General features: G+C 33.0%; 2 protein-coding genes across 2 annotated transcripts; both read left to right on the plus strand.

Annotated features, from left to right (window-relative positions):
* Positions 1-2,588: 2,588 nt before the first annotated feature.
* LOC148620857 (uncharacterized) lies at positions 2,589-4,333 on the plus strand. The gene is made up of 4 exons (XM_088573940.1): positions 2,589-2,675; positions 3,172-3,398; positions 3,653-3,784; positions 4,190-4,333. Exons 2-4 carry the CDS (start codon positions 3,188-3,190, stop codon positions 4,195-4,197), a joined length of 351 nt encoding a protein of 116 aa, XP_088430066.1. The 5' UTR covers positions 2,589-2,675; positions 3,172-3,187; the 3' UTR covers positions 4,198-4,333.
* A 6,901-nt stretch (positions 4,334-11,234) lies between these two features.
* LOC148620858 (uncharacterized) lies at positions 11,235-12,522 on the plus strand. Its single transcript, XM_088573877.1, has 3 exons — positions 11,235-11,439; positions 11,699-11,830; positions 12,515-12,522. The coding sequence occupies exons 1-3, from the start codon at positions 11,235-11,237 to the stop codon at positions 12,520-12,522; spliced, it is 345 nt and encodes a 114-aa protein (XP_088430003.1).
* Positions 12,523-16,938: the final 4,416 nt, after the last annotated feature.

Here is a 16,938-nt window from a genome sequence, read left to right on the forward strand (position 1 = left end):
TGCCGCTTATGATATCAATTTTTTAGTTCACCTGGCTGAAGGCCATGTGAGCTATTGCCATCACTTCGCGTCCGTCGTCGTCGTCGTCCTTGACCAATTGGAACAAAACTTGGTATGAATGTTCATTGGGGTATCATGCATCGAACTGATGTTAGGATTTTTGATTCGTCAAAAAACATGGCCGCTGTTACTAACAAATAGAACATAAGGGTACACTCCTTGAGACGTTTAATAATATAATATCAAAAACAACGAAAGAAAAAAATAGGAAATAAAATTAATAGAAATAAAAAAGATTAATAATGGCAAAAATATAAAGATAAAGGTTAAATCAAGGAAATAATCAAAGTACAAAAATAAATATCGTGCGTTTAAACGAACGCTCCTATCGTGTGTTTAAAAGAACGCTTTTATCGTGCGCACCATACACGAACGCTAAAATGGGAAACGTGAACGTCTCCATGAGTGTAAGACAGTAGTTTTTCGCATATATCTCCCAAAATCGTTAGGTTTAACTAAATTCTGACAGGATAAACGTGTTCAGCATGATGAGATCTATCTATGGTCAAATATTCATTTTAATCCATTAAGCCATGTTGGAGTTATTGCTCTTTTTCAACGGTTTTTTGCTATTTTTAATGAAATTTCTTTCAAAAATCTCCTCCTCTGACACTACTTTACCAATTGAACAAAAACTTGGTATGAATGTTTTTAAGGGTATCCAGCATACAACTAATGTGGGGATATTTGATCTGTCGAAATACATGGCCCCTGTTACTAAAAATAGAACATAAGGGTCAGACAGTAATTTTTCATATATATCTCCAAAACCGTTAGGTTTAGCCAATTTTTTTTCAATAGCTGAAAATCATTATTTTTAGAACTACAAAAGTCTTTAGGCATTAAATTTGTCAGATGACTCCTTATTATTGCCCTTGAAAATAAAAAAAAATGACTGATTTTTTTTTTAACAGTTTTCAGCCAATATCTTGAAAACTATGATAATTAGAAAGAAACTTGCAATTGCTGAAATGATCCTTATGAAAGGTCCTACCAAAGTCTTCTTGGTTCAAAATTGTTGGACAACTTCTTTTTAAATTTATTGCCCTTGAAAGACAGAATTCAACCAGGTGAGCGATTCAGGCTCCTGGGGCCTCTAGTTTTAATTATTGTATATTTGTATCGAAAGATAATATCAATAATTTAAAACACATATGTCAAATATGTATTATTTTATTTGAATATGATATAACGTTTGAAAGTAAATGAAATGACGAACGCAAATGATGTTCAACAAAATGAAACACATACAAAATAGGAATTACAAACTATAGACATGATATACAAACAGTGAACTTACAAGAACATTGCATTAAGCACAAATTACTGCGAATTTTAACGAATACTCAGAATTAAAATTTTATAAAATAATCCTACCATACTAAGAACTTAAATTATGGGAAGGGGGGTTGGGTTGGTAAAAAGTTTTGTTCCACCCAAATGCGCTTGTGAATGCAGACGACTGACTAGACCGTCCAGACAAAACAACTGCGTGGTTGTCAATTGGTTGACCAATTAACATTGCGCTTCCTTATTAGGACATACATGTAACTGTATAAACAAATTTTATTTAAAGAAAATAGTTTGCATGTACTTTGAAGCTCATACAAAAGTTTACATCATAAATTCCTTTATTGTTCAAGGACATAAATACACTTATCATCTAAAAAACATAATTAAATTATGATTGTTAAACAAAAACTCATACACACATGATAATAGTACAAATGTACATATGTGATAGCGAGTCAATAGTTACATTTTAAAGTAAACGCATATGATAATCATACTAAACTTCGATAAATGATATTTGCGTTTACTCTATGTACATGTACGACACACTTATCAAGTTACATGCAGAAGCAAGGTTATACTGATGTGAAGGGATGAATGAGCAACACGCAGATGATTGATTTATCAAGGACACTTTTTTCCACTGGTTTAGAAAACTAGATGAGAAGTGTAGATACTATTTGATACATTGTTATCTTGAATATAAATACAAATGAAATGACTAATGAAAAGGAGGTTTTTCATATTGTAAAAACGAATGAACACAAAAGATAGGTAAATGTACCACCGCAAACAAAAAAAAATCCTTTGCAAACAATTCAGGCAAAAAAATAATATGTTTTAACTCCAACAAAACTTTTCATGTATTGATACAACATGCCTTATGGGATGTATCGGTACATCTACCGAATAACTTCTAACATTTAAAAGTGAATAAAAATAATAATTTAGTCATCAATGCTAAGTTATTTAGAATTACAAATTGAGCAGAACCAAAGAAGATGCGTAAATTAGATTTGTTCATACATACAGTGTATGTGTGAAATGACAATTAGCTTGCAAAATATGATAATATCTGTCACCTATCCATCAAAAACATAACAACCACACAAAGGTTATTAAAGGCAAAAGGGCATTCTATAGGTGTTTTCTTACCAATTGTTTTTTTTACCTGCGTCACCACAGAATGGCAAAATTTGATCGGGGGATTTTAGTTTTCAATATTTCCTCATCTAGTTTTTGTATAAATATGGGGTTAAAATTGATAAAAAATCACAACCACTTCAGAGTTACCAGAAGTCTCATACTTGAAAGAATCAAAGGTAAGATTTAATAATATTACTGCTCCCATACATGTACTTTTAGCGTTTAAAATGTTCTACAGCTTAATCAAAATAAGCTTCATTAGAAATAAAGTTGAATAAGAATCAAAATTTAAAACAATCTCAGCATGCAAAGAAAATGCTTAACGATTTCCAGTGATACAGTATAATATAGGTAAAACAAGCGTTTGCCAACAGAAAATATACCCGTTTTACTCTTAATGATAGTGCATATACTCATCGCGCAACTTTACATTTGAATTAAGACAATAAAGTACAGACCAAAACTTGTATGAAGTTATAGTAAATGTGATTTTTAATACTTGCTAGCGTTTTGCTGCTGACTGTAAAAATGCCATGCATCAACAACATAGATAGTGTTCTGTTTCAGGGTTTACCTCTGATGTTACCGTCAGTACATGTACAATCTAGATTTCAATAAAAATGACTACATGTAGTACATTAATGGTACATATGTTTTTCCTCTTTTTTTCAGTTAACACAACATTAACATGAACGCCAAAATTGTAGCAGTTGTCATTGTTGCCATGGTTGCATTGGCTTCCGGTCAGTATGACAGATACAGTGGTAGTCGTTGGAACAGATGGGGATCTAGAGGGCTAGGAGGATCTTGGGATAGATTGAGTCTTGGAAGCAGAGGTCTTGGTCTTGGAAATAGTTGGGGACTTGGCGGTGGTAGCCTTGGTCACCACGGCAGATACAGTAAGTTTTTATGTTATTGTGAAAGTTTCGTACTGATCAAACCCCGGTGTTCCTTTTAGTGCATTTTTGTTTTCGACGTAAATCTATTATCAATGTAAGTGAAGAAAAGCACTTGATTATCAAAAGTTATATTCAGTTATATCCATTTGAATTTAATTATTGTTTCTTTGTTTTATGTCATTTAATTTTCAATTAATTTTAATATCTTAATTACTTTATCTTTTTTTCATATAAAATGTCTTTTTAATCTTCAGGGAGAGCCGCTGTCGGATACAACAGATACGGTCATTATGACAACGGTGTCCTTGGAGGCAGATTGGGAAGCCGACTTGGAGACCGTCTTGGTGGATCATGGAGACATTCTGGTCTTGGAAGCTTATGGAGAGGTAGGCATCTCTTAATTGCCACATAAATCTTTTTGATTAATATGACATAGACAGATGATATCTGAATGATTCCAACCAAACAAAATTGGTAACATATTGTATTTCATTTGTCAGACTTATAATTTATTCTTATTGAATTTGCTTCAAATCGCCTGACACACCGTCATTTGTCGAAATGTCTAGTATTGGCCGAATTGTCCGGCATTCGTAAGAAATTTTCGTTTGTCCTTGTCTGAAAGATATACACGGTATATCAAAATTTCAAAATATGTTGTTGTAATAGAGAATGTTATCCAATTATGATATTAATGTGCATAGTAATATGTTAAGTAGTAACGAAAAAAGGGTAATTAATGCCACTTGTACATTTCATAACACCCTCATTGATTATTCATTTATTTCCAGGATATTGAATAAATCAGAATGAAATCCAAGAATATACAGCCAAGTAATTCCAAAGATGTGTGCAATTCAGATATGACACTTACCATTGTGGCTATTCAATATTTTTTTATATTTTTCTATATTTATGACAATAAAATAATGAAAATGTAATACTTAAGTTTTTGTTTAGTTTTAAACGGTCTATTGTTAAAACATGACATAAGATACGAGCTACATTTCAGAGGTTTTAATCTCACACTAACTTCCGTAGTATACTGCACATTACGATTAACAAATCCACAAATTAAAATATGAAATAGTTCAGGCATCTTTGAAACTTTTAGCTTAATATAGTTAAAACAGATGACTAGATTTTTTAGACTTAAAAGAGCTTTTTTATCTTGTGTCGTAAGTTTAAAAGAAATTGGAAAAACTATGTTTATTGTCCTATCACCCATGATTGAAGTGATCTTCAAAACGAGTCAAAGCATCCCCCCCCCTAAAACACACGCCACAACAAACATCTTCTAGTAAACGCATGGACTTGAAATCTTATGAATTCATCTCTATACAAGCGGAGTTTTGTCTGAATTATTTGTAATTGTTAGAAACTACATTGTAACTTAACGAAAAGAAGGTCGAGTAAAGGTAAAGACTGAAATAATTTATGTCAAATACAGCAACTGAAAGCCTACATGTACATTACATATATATACTAAGTACAGCAATTAAACATTATGCATTATAGGCAAGTCTTTGTTCGTTAGAAGATAAAAAAGTCAACTCTTTTTCCATAATACATCGACTCGGTACAAAATATAACCCCTGATATTCTAGTATAATACATACTAAGCGATGACTGGAGTTATCAATCTACCAGTAAAGATAGGATGGATAAGGCTCGTCGCTCGGTTATATAATGCTTGTGTTCGAGCTCTTTGTAATTACATGAACTTGCTCCAACTATATCAAATATGCAACCCGACTTGTATAATATGATGAAGGTGAAACCTATTAACGCTCCCAAAGAAGATTAGTTAAAAAACAACTTTGATCATTTTCGTCAGCTCTGTTTTGATATTTATACTTATAACCTTTAAATATTGTAAATTTTGTAATGATATATGTCCTTAAGCATTATACTGATTGTCATGGTCTGTTATGTCTATTGGCCGAAATATCCGGCATTCATAAGGAATTATTGGTTGTCATAGTCTGAAATGTCTTTGGGTCGAATTGTCCGGCACTGGTAAACATTATGGTTCTTATAATTAAGACGTCTTAAGATATTTCTTGTATTCAATCTACTTTCGCTTCATTCTGTTTCGATTTGTATCGTTGAACTATGTTTTTATCACGACTCGATTCATTTTATTGAATTGTTTCGTTTCGATTCTTTCTTTTATCGTTTATTTTCGTTTCGTAATTTTTATGACCCGAGAATAATGGGTAAAATTGATAACGTAATTTTCGGTAAATATCTGGGCGCCATACTGCAGACTTTTTTGGCCAACCCTATCTTGAAAAAGCTATAATTCGATTAGTTTTTAATTATGGAAACTAGCGAATATTTTCCGAGACTGGTTTGGCTCTCAATCGCATATATATACAAATATACGCAAAGGAAGTTGCCATCATACGGTTTTTCAGCTCTTGAAAATGAAAGCACAAACCGGATATTAATGTTTTTTCTTGCCATAAGTATACAGAACCAAGTTGATAATTCAACCATAAACGTTCCCTTCTGAAGCGTATAACTAGAAAAAGGCGATTTGGGGTTACCTCTCTCCAACTAATTTTCCCCCAAATAAAATGAAGCATATTACTATTTACTTCTCTGCGGAAGGGATGTCTTATGTATTATAAACCCAAGTTTAGATATTGGCCCAAGAACCAAGGGCTAATAATGCATATGCTATTACAATGTATTAATGTCTTGTAACGGTCTTTTATTATATGCTTCACAACAGGAGGGGAAAATAAAGGATATTTATATAATAAATACAATTATCATTTGGATATTCTTCACACGCCACAACAAACATCTTCCAGTAAACAGATGTACTTGAAATCTTATGAACTCATCTCTATACAAGCGGAGTTTTATTTGTGATAACATAGAATTTTAATCGTTTTTGGAAAAAAAAGGTAAAAACCAGACATTTTGACACTAAAAGAAATATCCAAATTCATTACATTTCAGACACTTATCATAATTCAAAATTGTAAGATAACATATATATATATATATACAACGTCTCAGAATGTGACGACTCTATTTGCTACACTGCTCCATCGGATCAAATTGATACAGGGAAGATATATAAACGTATAGAAAGGTCTGAAAAATTCCCAACGATGTTAGAACTGTCAAATTTGCAATGCAAATTTTTTGTCGTTCCCTCCGCGGGACTCGAACTCGTACTGCTGTGACATCGATGACAACACCGCCTGCATAAAGTCCAGCGCCCTAGACCACTCGGCCAGCTAGGCTATAGAAAAATATAGCTTTCACTGGCCGAGTCATTCCTCCTCGTAGGATTAATATATATATATATATATATAATATATAATTATAATAGTCATGTACTTAGAGTAAATAAGTATTATTATATATATATATAATTATAATAGTCATGTACTTAGAGTAAATAAGTATTATTTCTTACCGCATGAAAAAGCAAATAAAACGGCAAACATTTGATATTTTTGCCAGATTCCCTAATCGGGCTGATATCAAAAGTTATTTCATTCCTCGGAATGATACAACATGTCCGTAAATGGTATCATACCATTTCAGTAATACAAAGTAACAAAAACATATAGTAACTAAAATCATACATACAAAGTAACAAAAACAAATGAGCAACTCGGACTCCACTAAACTGGGAGCATTGACCAGGTGCACCGGTAGGGTAGGCGTCTTCTGCTTTTCTAGACGAAAAAGGAAAAGAAAACTGACACGTTGAACAAATCAGTTTTCATGGCACGGATGAATACACCGTAGCGATCCACGAGTTCAAGATTACGACCATAGAACTTCTTTAGTGATGAAGATAGCTAACATAACCCTGTTCCAGAAGCCTATTTGTTGGAAGTCTGGCGCGATACAAAAAGTCTGCGTAGTTTTAGCAAGCTCTGGCATAGCGAATGAGTTGTGATATGAACACCCCATACGCAGGTGCTGAAGGGATGTTGCCACAGATGAAAGAAAAGTTGGCGATTCTGAATGAAAGGTCAACACGTTTGTCGTAAAGTTTGGTCAATAGTTTTCTTTTCCCATCAATTTTTAAGTGTAGGTCAAGATATGAGGCTGACTTCACAGTGTCTGTATTATCCTTTATCTCAAGTTCTTTGGGGAAGATGCGATGTATCAAGTCCCCTAAATTAGGATTGTTTAAAGATAATACGTCATCTATATAGCGGAAACTGATATAAAAAGATCTAGCCAAACGATATTCTTTCTTTCGAATCAGATCAGCAATAAAGTCAGCCGCCCCGTGCAGGTCCGGGTGTTTACAGAATAGGCGCTCTGCCCACACAGCAACTGGGATGTGTGCCCCAAGTGGTGGAATGGAGTACCCCTGGCGTGTTACATGCTGAGGTTGTCAGGCAATAAAACGGAAATCCTGACCGCAAACCATAGTGGTGCACAGTGTTGGGAAAGATGCCACGTTCCTCGCACGTTAAAGAACCCTACTGTGGTATTCTCCCGGAGTATGAACCATAGGGCTCCGCCACAGGATGCTAAATTGCCTGACCCTACCCACTTCTCCCTATTTCCAGTGGCAATCAAAATTTTTCGACCCCATTGTCCTCGTGTCCCATCCCTTTTTCATTTCATCATCATTCATGTTCATTTATCATCCATTTCATGTTCATCGTCTGAATATAGCTGAAATATTGCTGCTCGGATGTTAAACCCCAACAAACAAACAAACAAAATAAAGTCAGCCTCATAAGAGTGAAGGAAAAGGTCAGCAAGTAAAGGAACAAAATTTGTTCCCATTTAAATGCCAACCGTTTGTTGAAAAACGCGTCCACCACACTGGACAAATATGTTGTCGATTAAAAATTCCAGCATTTTTTAAACATATTTCTCTGTATTTGGAAGATGATTTGGAATTATTTCTTACAAAGTATGAGGAATGTCTACCAAGAACTATATGTTTGTATCTAGGTATACCATCTTTTTGAAAAAAAAAACAACGATGTATAATATGTTTAAGTCGGAATTTTAACTGAGTATGGGGAATAGAAGTGTTGAAAAATCATAGGTTTTAATGCTATTATATTCAGATGATAGTTTTGAATTGATTGTCTCCAAAGATCTTTCGAAGTTTTCAGGATCTACATTGAATTAATACCACTACGGGAGTAACGAGTGTTGTGGTAGGACTGTAGACCCTCTTTGACACAGGAAGTATATGTCAGATGATTACGAAAATGAATAGCACAGTGCAACTCCCCTAATAAAGCAAAGTACAGTTAATCAACATCCTACTAATAATGGTAGCCGAGAAAGATGTTACGAAAATATCATATATTACAACTGTATAAGGAAATTTGAAGTCTTTTTTTTTTTGGCAATCAGGAAGTAGATTGCATATGGTCACGAATAAAAAACCAACGGTAGAGTATACCAATATAAACCATTGTAGAAAATTACAACAGCCTGTGATTTACAGTAGCTTAGAATTCTGTTACGAAAAATGTGTTTATAATTGAAAGAATGACGAAATAACAGAATGGCGGACCCAGGTAAAACAGTAAACCCCCTTCTATGTAGCGGGAGTATACATATACAAAAAAAAAAACACTCAATTTAGTTTAATCATTTAAAGAACAATCAGCTTGTATGTGTAATAAACCAAGACAGGACTAGTCAAATGCTGCCGAAATAGTACCTGTACTATATTTCTCAGAATTCTGGCCACGAGTAGTGCAAAACCCATTTAAATGTCCAAAATTCGAACAGGAATCTGTAGAAAGAATACATATTTTTGTTAAAATACAATTTTTTGCGAACAATAAGATAGAAGAAAAGAACACAAAAGGTAGACAACTCAAATCGTTGAAAAAGATTCTTCCATCACTACAGAAGTTTTATGGTCGTCATCATGAATTCATCTGCTCCATGGAAACTGATTTGTTCAACGTGTCATAGTTTTCCTTTCCTCTTTCGTCTACTCCGGATTTTACTTTTTATGAGAACCTCGGCGGGTGTTTCTTGGAAAGCAGAGTACGCTTTCCTACCGGTGCACCAGGTCAATGCTTCCAGTTTTTAGTGGAGTTCGAGTTGCTCATTTGCTTTAGTTACTTTGTATGTATGATTTTAGTAACTTTATGTTCTTTGTTGTGTATGTCTGTTTTCCATAACTGGTCTTTGTGCCTGGATCACATTCCTTTGGTTACCGCTATAACTTTGGTTCCATTGATATATCTTTCAAATGTTTGCTCTAAATTGAATACTTCCGTTCGGACATTTATAAAGAAGCATTACAATATATGGTTTTTAACGCAATTCTTAGGGTTTGAGAAGAACCCGTTCTATGATAGAACAAAACGCATGATGGGATGATTTTAGATGAAATCAATTAACACACGAACAGAAGACAAGTCCTAGTTTGCTAGTACACACCCTACGTCTATATAGTATCCGAAGACAAATGCAAACAGTACTATGTATATTTCGTTCTAAATCCGACATATTTTTTTCTGGTATGTTATTTAAAATGTAATTATTATAATGCCATTTCCTTCCTGTGACTGTGATGTCTTATTTCGTCAAATTACATATCGTAATTTTAATAAATTTAATGCTGTAACACCTAATGTCAGGATTCCCCAATCTTCCAAATGTATGATCGTTAATACCTCAGTCGGGTGTACTTTCTTTAAACAAAACAACGTTCTAACATTACCAGGATGAAATTTCAATATATCAAAAACAGTGTTGAATATGAATAAATACATAAAATTAAAAAAAAAACAAAAACAAAACAAAACAAAACAAAACAAAAAACAAAAAACAACACAAAAAAACCCCCAAAATTATGAGAGTTGGAAATGGCAAAATTCACCAGTCAGTTGATTTATCGTAGGGGTTAGTAATTACTTTAAGGGACCAGCGTTCACGGAAAATTCGCTGCCACAAATTTGGGAAGTTGATATGATTTTTATTTATTGGTCTATAAATTGAACTGGTCTGTATATTGTACCTCCCGCTTCGTTCGTTTCTTTCGAATATTTGTTTTATATCAATGATATTCACATTATGCTTTTAATTGATGGCCAGTATTGTCAAAGTAAGGCTTTCTTCATTACATCGTACAGTTTTACGTTTTAAGACCGATGATATCTAGTAATAATATATGCTATACCAGACCTCATTAATACAACATGTCACATGTTCATCAAAAGTCACCTTCTTCTACATAAGGTTATAAGTGGTAAATTAATTTTCATTACTGATCAAATACGTATTGTTTATATCTACGTCACCACAACATAAACATAGTAACTGGGAATTTGTTTTTTTAGTTTTTCCTTCTTTTAAGTTGTATAAATATCAGGACTTGATAGACAGAAGATCACAGTAAACCTAATCACTACCGTTATCAGGGTTGCAGCATAATGTAAGTCAAAACTGTTTTTTTTATCACAAGTTTATACTAAAAGTCTTACTTTTACCACCAACAAAAAAAAATCACTCGTAATTTTTGCTCCCGTTCATTTAATACTTAAATTTTGGTTTTGTATGTTTAATCACTTATAGGATATATGAGAATATTTCTGCATTCAAATGAATTTAATTCGATCTCCATCAGATTCGTAAATGTATACAATCAAAACTTGTCTTATATTCATAAATGATGATCAAAGGAAGAAACTATTATAATGTTGTATATATTTTTATAAATACGCGTTGTCGAACAACACCACACTCTATTTCAATATTATTCAACAAAATATGGATATTGCTTCCATAGAACCGTAACTGCACCTAAATCAAGTAAACTCCTAAAATGATCTCTTACTCCTTGCTTACTTTAGTCAAAACAGAATGAACATCAAAATTGTAGCAGTCATCCTTGTTGCTATAGTAACATTAGCTTCTGCTCAGTATGACAGATACAGTCGTTGGAACAGATGGGGATCTGGGGGACCAAGAGGATCCTGGGATAGATTGAGTCTTGGAGGTAGAGGTCTTGGTCTTGGAAACAGTTGGAGTCATGGCGATGGTAGCCTTGGTCAACACGGTAGATACAGTAAGTTTTGATATGTTATCGAGAAAATTTCGAACTGATAGAATCCCGGTATTTCTTTTTTGTCCATTTTACTTTCGACGTAAATCTATGTTCAATGTAAGTGAAGAAAAGCGCTTGATTATCAAAAGTTATATTACATTTATATACATTTGAATTTAATTTGAATTCCTTTTTTTTATGTCATTTTATTTTCATTTAATTTTAATATCTATATCACTTTATCTTTTTTTTTCATATAAAATGTATTTTTTATCTTCAGGGAGAGCTGCTGTCGGATACAACAGATACGGTCACTATGGAAACGGTGTCCTTGGAGCCAGATTGGGAAGCCGACTTGGAGACCGTCTTGGTGGATCATGGAGACATTCTGGTCTTGGAAGCTTATGGAGAGGTAGGCATATTTTAAGTGCCACATAAATCTTTTTGATTAATATGAGCTAGACAGATAATACTTGAAAAAGCTTCCAACGAAACAAAATTGAAAACATAATTTAGAATTGTATTTCATTTTGTCAGACTTATGATTTATTTTTTATTATCTTTGAAATTATTTCAAATCGGGCAACACACTCACCGTCATGGTTCGAAATATCTAGTATGGGTCGAATTGTCCGGCATTCATAAGAAATTTTCGGTTGTCATATTCTGGAAGGTCTGGGTCGACTTACCCGGCAGTGGAATAGAACCATCCAAATCGTAGAAAAAGCTCTTTGTTCATAGAAACTAACTAATGTTTTCCAAGACTGGTACACTTATCAACTGCATTTACGAACATGACATTGCCATAAGTATAGTGGACCTCAATCCACTGCAGTCAAGGGAGTGTTTTGTTTAAGTTCAGATTTATGTAAACTTACATGTATTCGTGGATTTAGTTATAATTTTGACATATTTTCATGAACTTTCAAAAGATATTAACGGAATCAGAATTTCGAAATATGTTGTTGTAATAGAGAATATTATCAAATTGTGATATTATTGTGCATAGTAATATATAAAGTAGTAATGAAAAAAAGATATCTAATGCCACTTGTACATTTCATAACACCCTCATTGATTATCCATTTCATTCCAGGGTATTGAAGAAATTTAGAATGAAATCCAAGAATATACAGCCAAGTAATTCCAAAGATGCGTGCAATTCAGAAATGACGCTAATCATTGTGGCTATGCAATAATCATTATATATTTTTTTATATTTATGTCAATAAAATAATGAAAATGTGATACTTTAATTTGTTGTTTAGTTATAGACGGTTTGTTGTAAACACATGATATAAGATACGAGTTGCATTTCAGACCTAACACTAGATTCGGTTGTATACTGTACATTATGATAAAAAAGTAAATTAAAATATGAAATAGATCATGCATCTTTGAAACATTTATCTTTATACAGTTGAAACAGATGACTGCGATCTCTATACTCGAAAGATTTTTTTTTAACTTGGGATTGAAACTCTGTCGGGGAAAAAACTGTGTTTAGTGCCCGACCATCCATGATTGAAGTGTTCTTCAAAACGAGTCATAGCCCCACCCCCCCTAAAAACACACGCAAGATCAAACATCTTACAGAAATCACATGTACTCGACACCTTATGAACTCATCTCTATACAAGCGGAGGTTTGTCTGAATTATTTGTAATTGTTAGAAACTACGTGATGACTCAACGAAAGAAGGTCGAGTTAAGGTAAACAAAGACTGCAATTTTATTATATGTCAATTACAGCAACTTAAAGCCTTCCTCGCACAAACATATACCAATACAACAATTAAACATTATGTAATATAGACTTGTCCTTTTATGTTAGTAGATAAAACGTCTACTCGTTTTCCCTAAAACATCGACTTAGTATAAAGTATAACCCTTGGTATTCCTACTATAATACACACTAATAATAAACTAGTACAGGAGTAATCAATCTACCAATAAAGGTAAGATAGTTAACGCTCGTCGCTCGGTTACATTATGTTAGTGTTCGTGCTCTTTGCAATCACAAGAACTGGCTCCAACTTTATCAAATATGCAACCCGAGTTGTATATAACTAGAAAAAAGATGATCCCAGATTTGGGGGTACCTCGTTTCAACTTATTTTTTCCCGAAATAAAATCAAACATATTACTATTCACTGTTCTGTAGAAAGCCAGTGTTGCAATTGATAGAAATGACTTAAGTCTCAGCACCTCTTAGGTTGAAGCTGTTTATAACTCTTTGTAAACCTTTAAAGTGGCAGAAAGCTGAAACAAACGCATTTTTATTGAAAAATAAAACGATTCATGCTGGTTATTTGTCTTCCTTTAACGCGCTTAGAACTAAAGTGGAAGGACAAGATGAAAATCTTCATGGTAGGCTAAAGTCTTTCTATTGCTCATTTTCTATTATCAGATTTTTATATTTGATGTATTATAAACACAAGTTTAGATATAGGCACAAGAGCCGAATGTTTAATATCAAGCAAGGGCTTATAATGCATATAATATTAAAAATGGCTTGTAATCGTCGTTTTATCATTTGCTTCACAACAGGGGGGTTAAAGATATTTACATATTTGGAAAAACAAAACATTTATATTTAACAATATAAGAATACAGCAAGAAAATATTTTGATATTTGATAGTCAAACATGAATAATTATTTAAAATTTCTCATCTGAATCTAAATTTGATAACTTCATTGTTATTTTTTCAGTGCCCTGGCAAACATATGAACTATTCTATCTTTAAAGTCAACTTCAGGACCATCTATGAATTTTTAACTTTACAAGGGTTAATATCAGTCGTCTCAAAATTTGAGATATCCATTAAGAAAATCTTCAAACTTGTGTTTCTTGGTAGGCAAAGAAGAGCTGCTGGTTATCTTGGTGTATCGCCGAAACTTTCATGAAGAACCGGGCCAAATTTTATCCAGTTCTGGAACGAGAATTTCTCAATATTCCTGTGCTCAGAATTTACTTCCAGTCACATCGATAATATTTTTAGATCACTCGTGGTTTCCCTTTTGATTTTTGTTTAATATTTCATAGACTCGAAATAATCCATAGTGTAGTCTACCTCTGAATTAATCGATCTGACGCCATATTTGAAAACAATTACGGTAATTTAATTTCCAAGCGGATGGATACTGAAACAGGTGTTATACCATTTACGGACAACCGTGTCATATCATTCCGAAGCATGAAATAGCAAAATAACAATTGATATCAGCCCGATTAGCAAATCTGGGAAAATATCAAATGTTTGCCCTTTTATAAGCTTTTTCAAACAGTAAAAAGTTATACTTACTTACTCTAGGTATATGACTAATATAATTAGTTATCTGTTAGCTTAATTTTTTTAATGATGGTTTCTGAAATGTAATTAATTGGGATGTTTCCTTCAGTGTCAAAATGTCTGGTGATTACCAGAAAATTACAAAAATAATTAAAACTGTAGGTAATCACAAATCAGCCGGGAAAATACGAGTAACCCACGTATGTCACTCACTAAGAGTCTCTCGTGAAACATGTACATTATTCAAGAATTCCACAGCACTCATTTTTCTTTGTGTTATTGGTTAACGTGTTGATAATCGAATTTATGTGTCAGTATTTTACAAAAATATGTTTGCGTTTTCTGTCATATGGTAACTGTGTAAATTCCGGTGAGTGTCAAGTGTGGTAGATTATTGTATTGGTAATAGTGTATTCCCACTGAAAGTATTTTGTCTCACGCGTAATATAGATGAAGTAAGTAGATGTCATATTGTTACTAGAACTAATCCCGCCCACCCCACCCCCCCATTGGAAGTTTTGAGGAAAATATCAGCCATCTGTGATGAAGAGTAGCCGAGGAAAATGTGACGAAAATTTTTATATTACCACTGTATAAGGACACAGGAAGTACAACTGTAGAATATACCCATATAAAGCTTTGTTGAACACTTCAACAGTCTGTCATTTACAGAAGCTAAAAATTTTTACGAAAAAATTACAGAATGACGAAATAACAAACTGACGGAATGGCAGAATGAGTAACCCAGGTAAAACAGTAACCCCTCCTACGGAGTGGGGTATAAATATACAAAAACATTCAATTGAGTTTAATCATATACAAAACAATCAGCTTGTATGTGTAATAAACCAAGACAGAACTAGTAAAATGATACCGAAAAAGAACCTGGACCATATTTCCCAGAATTCTGGCCACAAGTAGTGCTTAAGTCAAAACCTATCTAAATGTCCAAAATTCAAACTTGAATCTGAAGAAAGAATACATATTGTTTATTAAAATTCAAATTTGCGAACAATCAGATAGAAGAAAAGAACACAAAAAGTAGGCAATCAAATCGTTGAAATTTTTTTTTAAATGTTTGATCTAAATTGAATACTTGCGGTCGGACATTTATAATGAACATTACAATATATGGTTTTAAGCTCATTTCGTATGATTTGAGAAGAACCCGTTCTCTGATAGCACAAAACGCATGATGGGGTGCTATTAGATAAAATCAATTAAGCACACGAACATAAGACAATTTTGAGCTTTTTAGAGCACATCTAACGTCTATATAGTATCCGAAGACAAACTGCATACAAACAGTACTATGTATATTTCGTCCTTAATCAAACATTTTTTTTCTAGTGTTTCATTTAAAATAACTAAATAACGGGAAAATTAGATTAATTATTCTAACATTAACAAGACTATATTCAAATATATCAAGAATAGAAATACCAGAAAGTTGGAAATGGCAAAATTCACTAGTCAGTTGATTTATCGTAGGGATTATTCATTACTTTTAGGGACCAGCTTTCAAGGAAAATTCGCTGTCACGAATTTTGGAATTTGATGTGATTTTTATTCATTGGTCTATAAATTGAACTGGTCTTTATAATGTACATCTCGTCTCTTTCGTTTCTTTCGAATAGTTTTATATATATTAAAACTATATATATATTCACATTATGCTTAGTGTTGAAAAATCTAGTCATATCGGTCTACGTAAATTTTTGGTTAAATACGCGGTTACAAGTTTGGATGCGATCGAACGGACTAGGGTTTGTATTTGGCAAATCCGACATCATGCACGTTAAAAATGTAGCATGCAGTTGTGTATCGAAAAACAGTCAAGTGTTGAACTGAAATTTTTAACAATTTAAATATAAGGTTTTTTTTCTATGAAAAAGATCTTCTTTAATGTAATATAGTTTCAAAAGGTTGTCGAGAAAACGCTATTTACAATATTTGCTTAATTTTTTTTGCAACATGTAATGTCGCTTACCCTGTCACATTTCCATTAATAACTGCATTTAATGGACGATCAGTATTGTCAAAGTAAGGTTTTCTTCATAACGTCGTACAGTTTTATGTTTTAAGCGCGATAATATCTAATAATAATATCTGCTATACCAGACGTCATTATTACAACATGTCAAATGTCAATCAAATGTCACCTACTACGACATAAGGTTAAAACTTGTGAATTAATTTTCATTAATATTCAAATACGTATTGTTTA

The sequence above is a fragment of the Perna viridis genome, chromosome 3 (assembly GCF_037379345.1).
Source record: "Perna viridis isolate PV_CMFRI_1.1 ecotype Kerala chromosome 3, ASM3737934v1, whole genome shotgun sequence".
Lineage (NCBI taxonomy): Eukaryota > Metazoa > Mollusca > Bivalvia > Mytilida > Mytilidae > Perna > Perna viridis.

Excerpts from the sequence above, each read along its gene's own strand:
- LOC148620857 (XM_088573940.1), top strand. The coding sequence starts at position 3,188 with ATGAACGCCAAAATTGTAGCAGTTGTCATTGTTGCCATGGTTGCATTG. Across the intron at positions 3,399-3,652 it reads TGGTCACCACGGCAGATACA|GGAGAGCCGCTGTCGGATAC; the intron begins GTAAGTTTTTAT and ends TTTAATCTTCAG.
- LOC148620858 (XM_088573877.1), top strand. The coding sequence starts at position 11,235 with ATGAACATCAAAATTGTAGCAGTCATCCTTGTTGCTATAGTAACATTA. Across the intron at positions 11,440-11,698 it reads TGGTCAACACGGTAGATACA|GGAGAGCTGCTGTCGGATAC; the intron begins GTAAGTTTTGAT and ends TTTTATCTTCAG.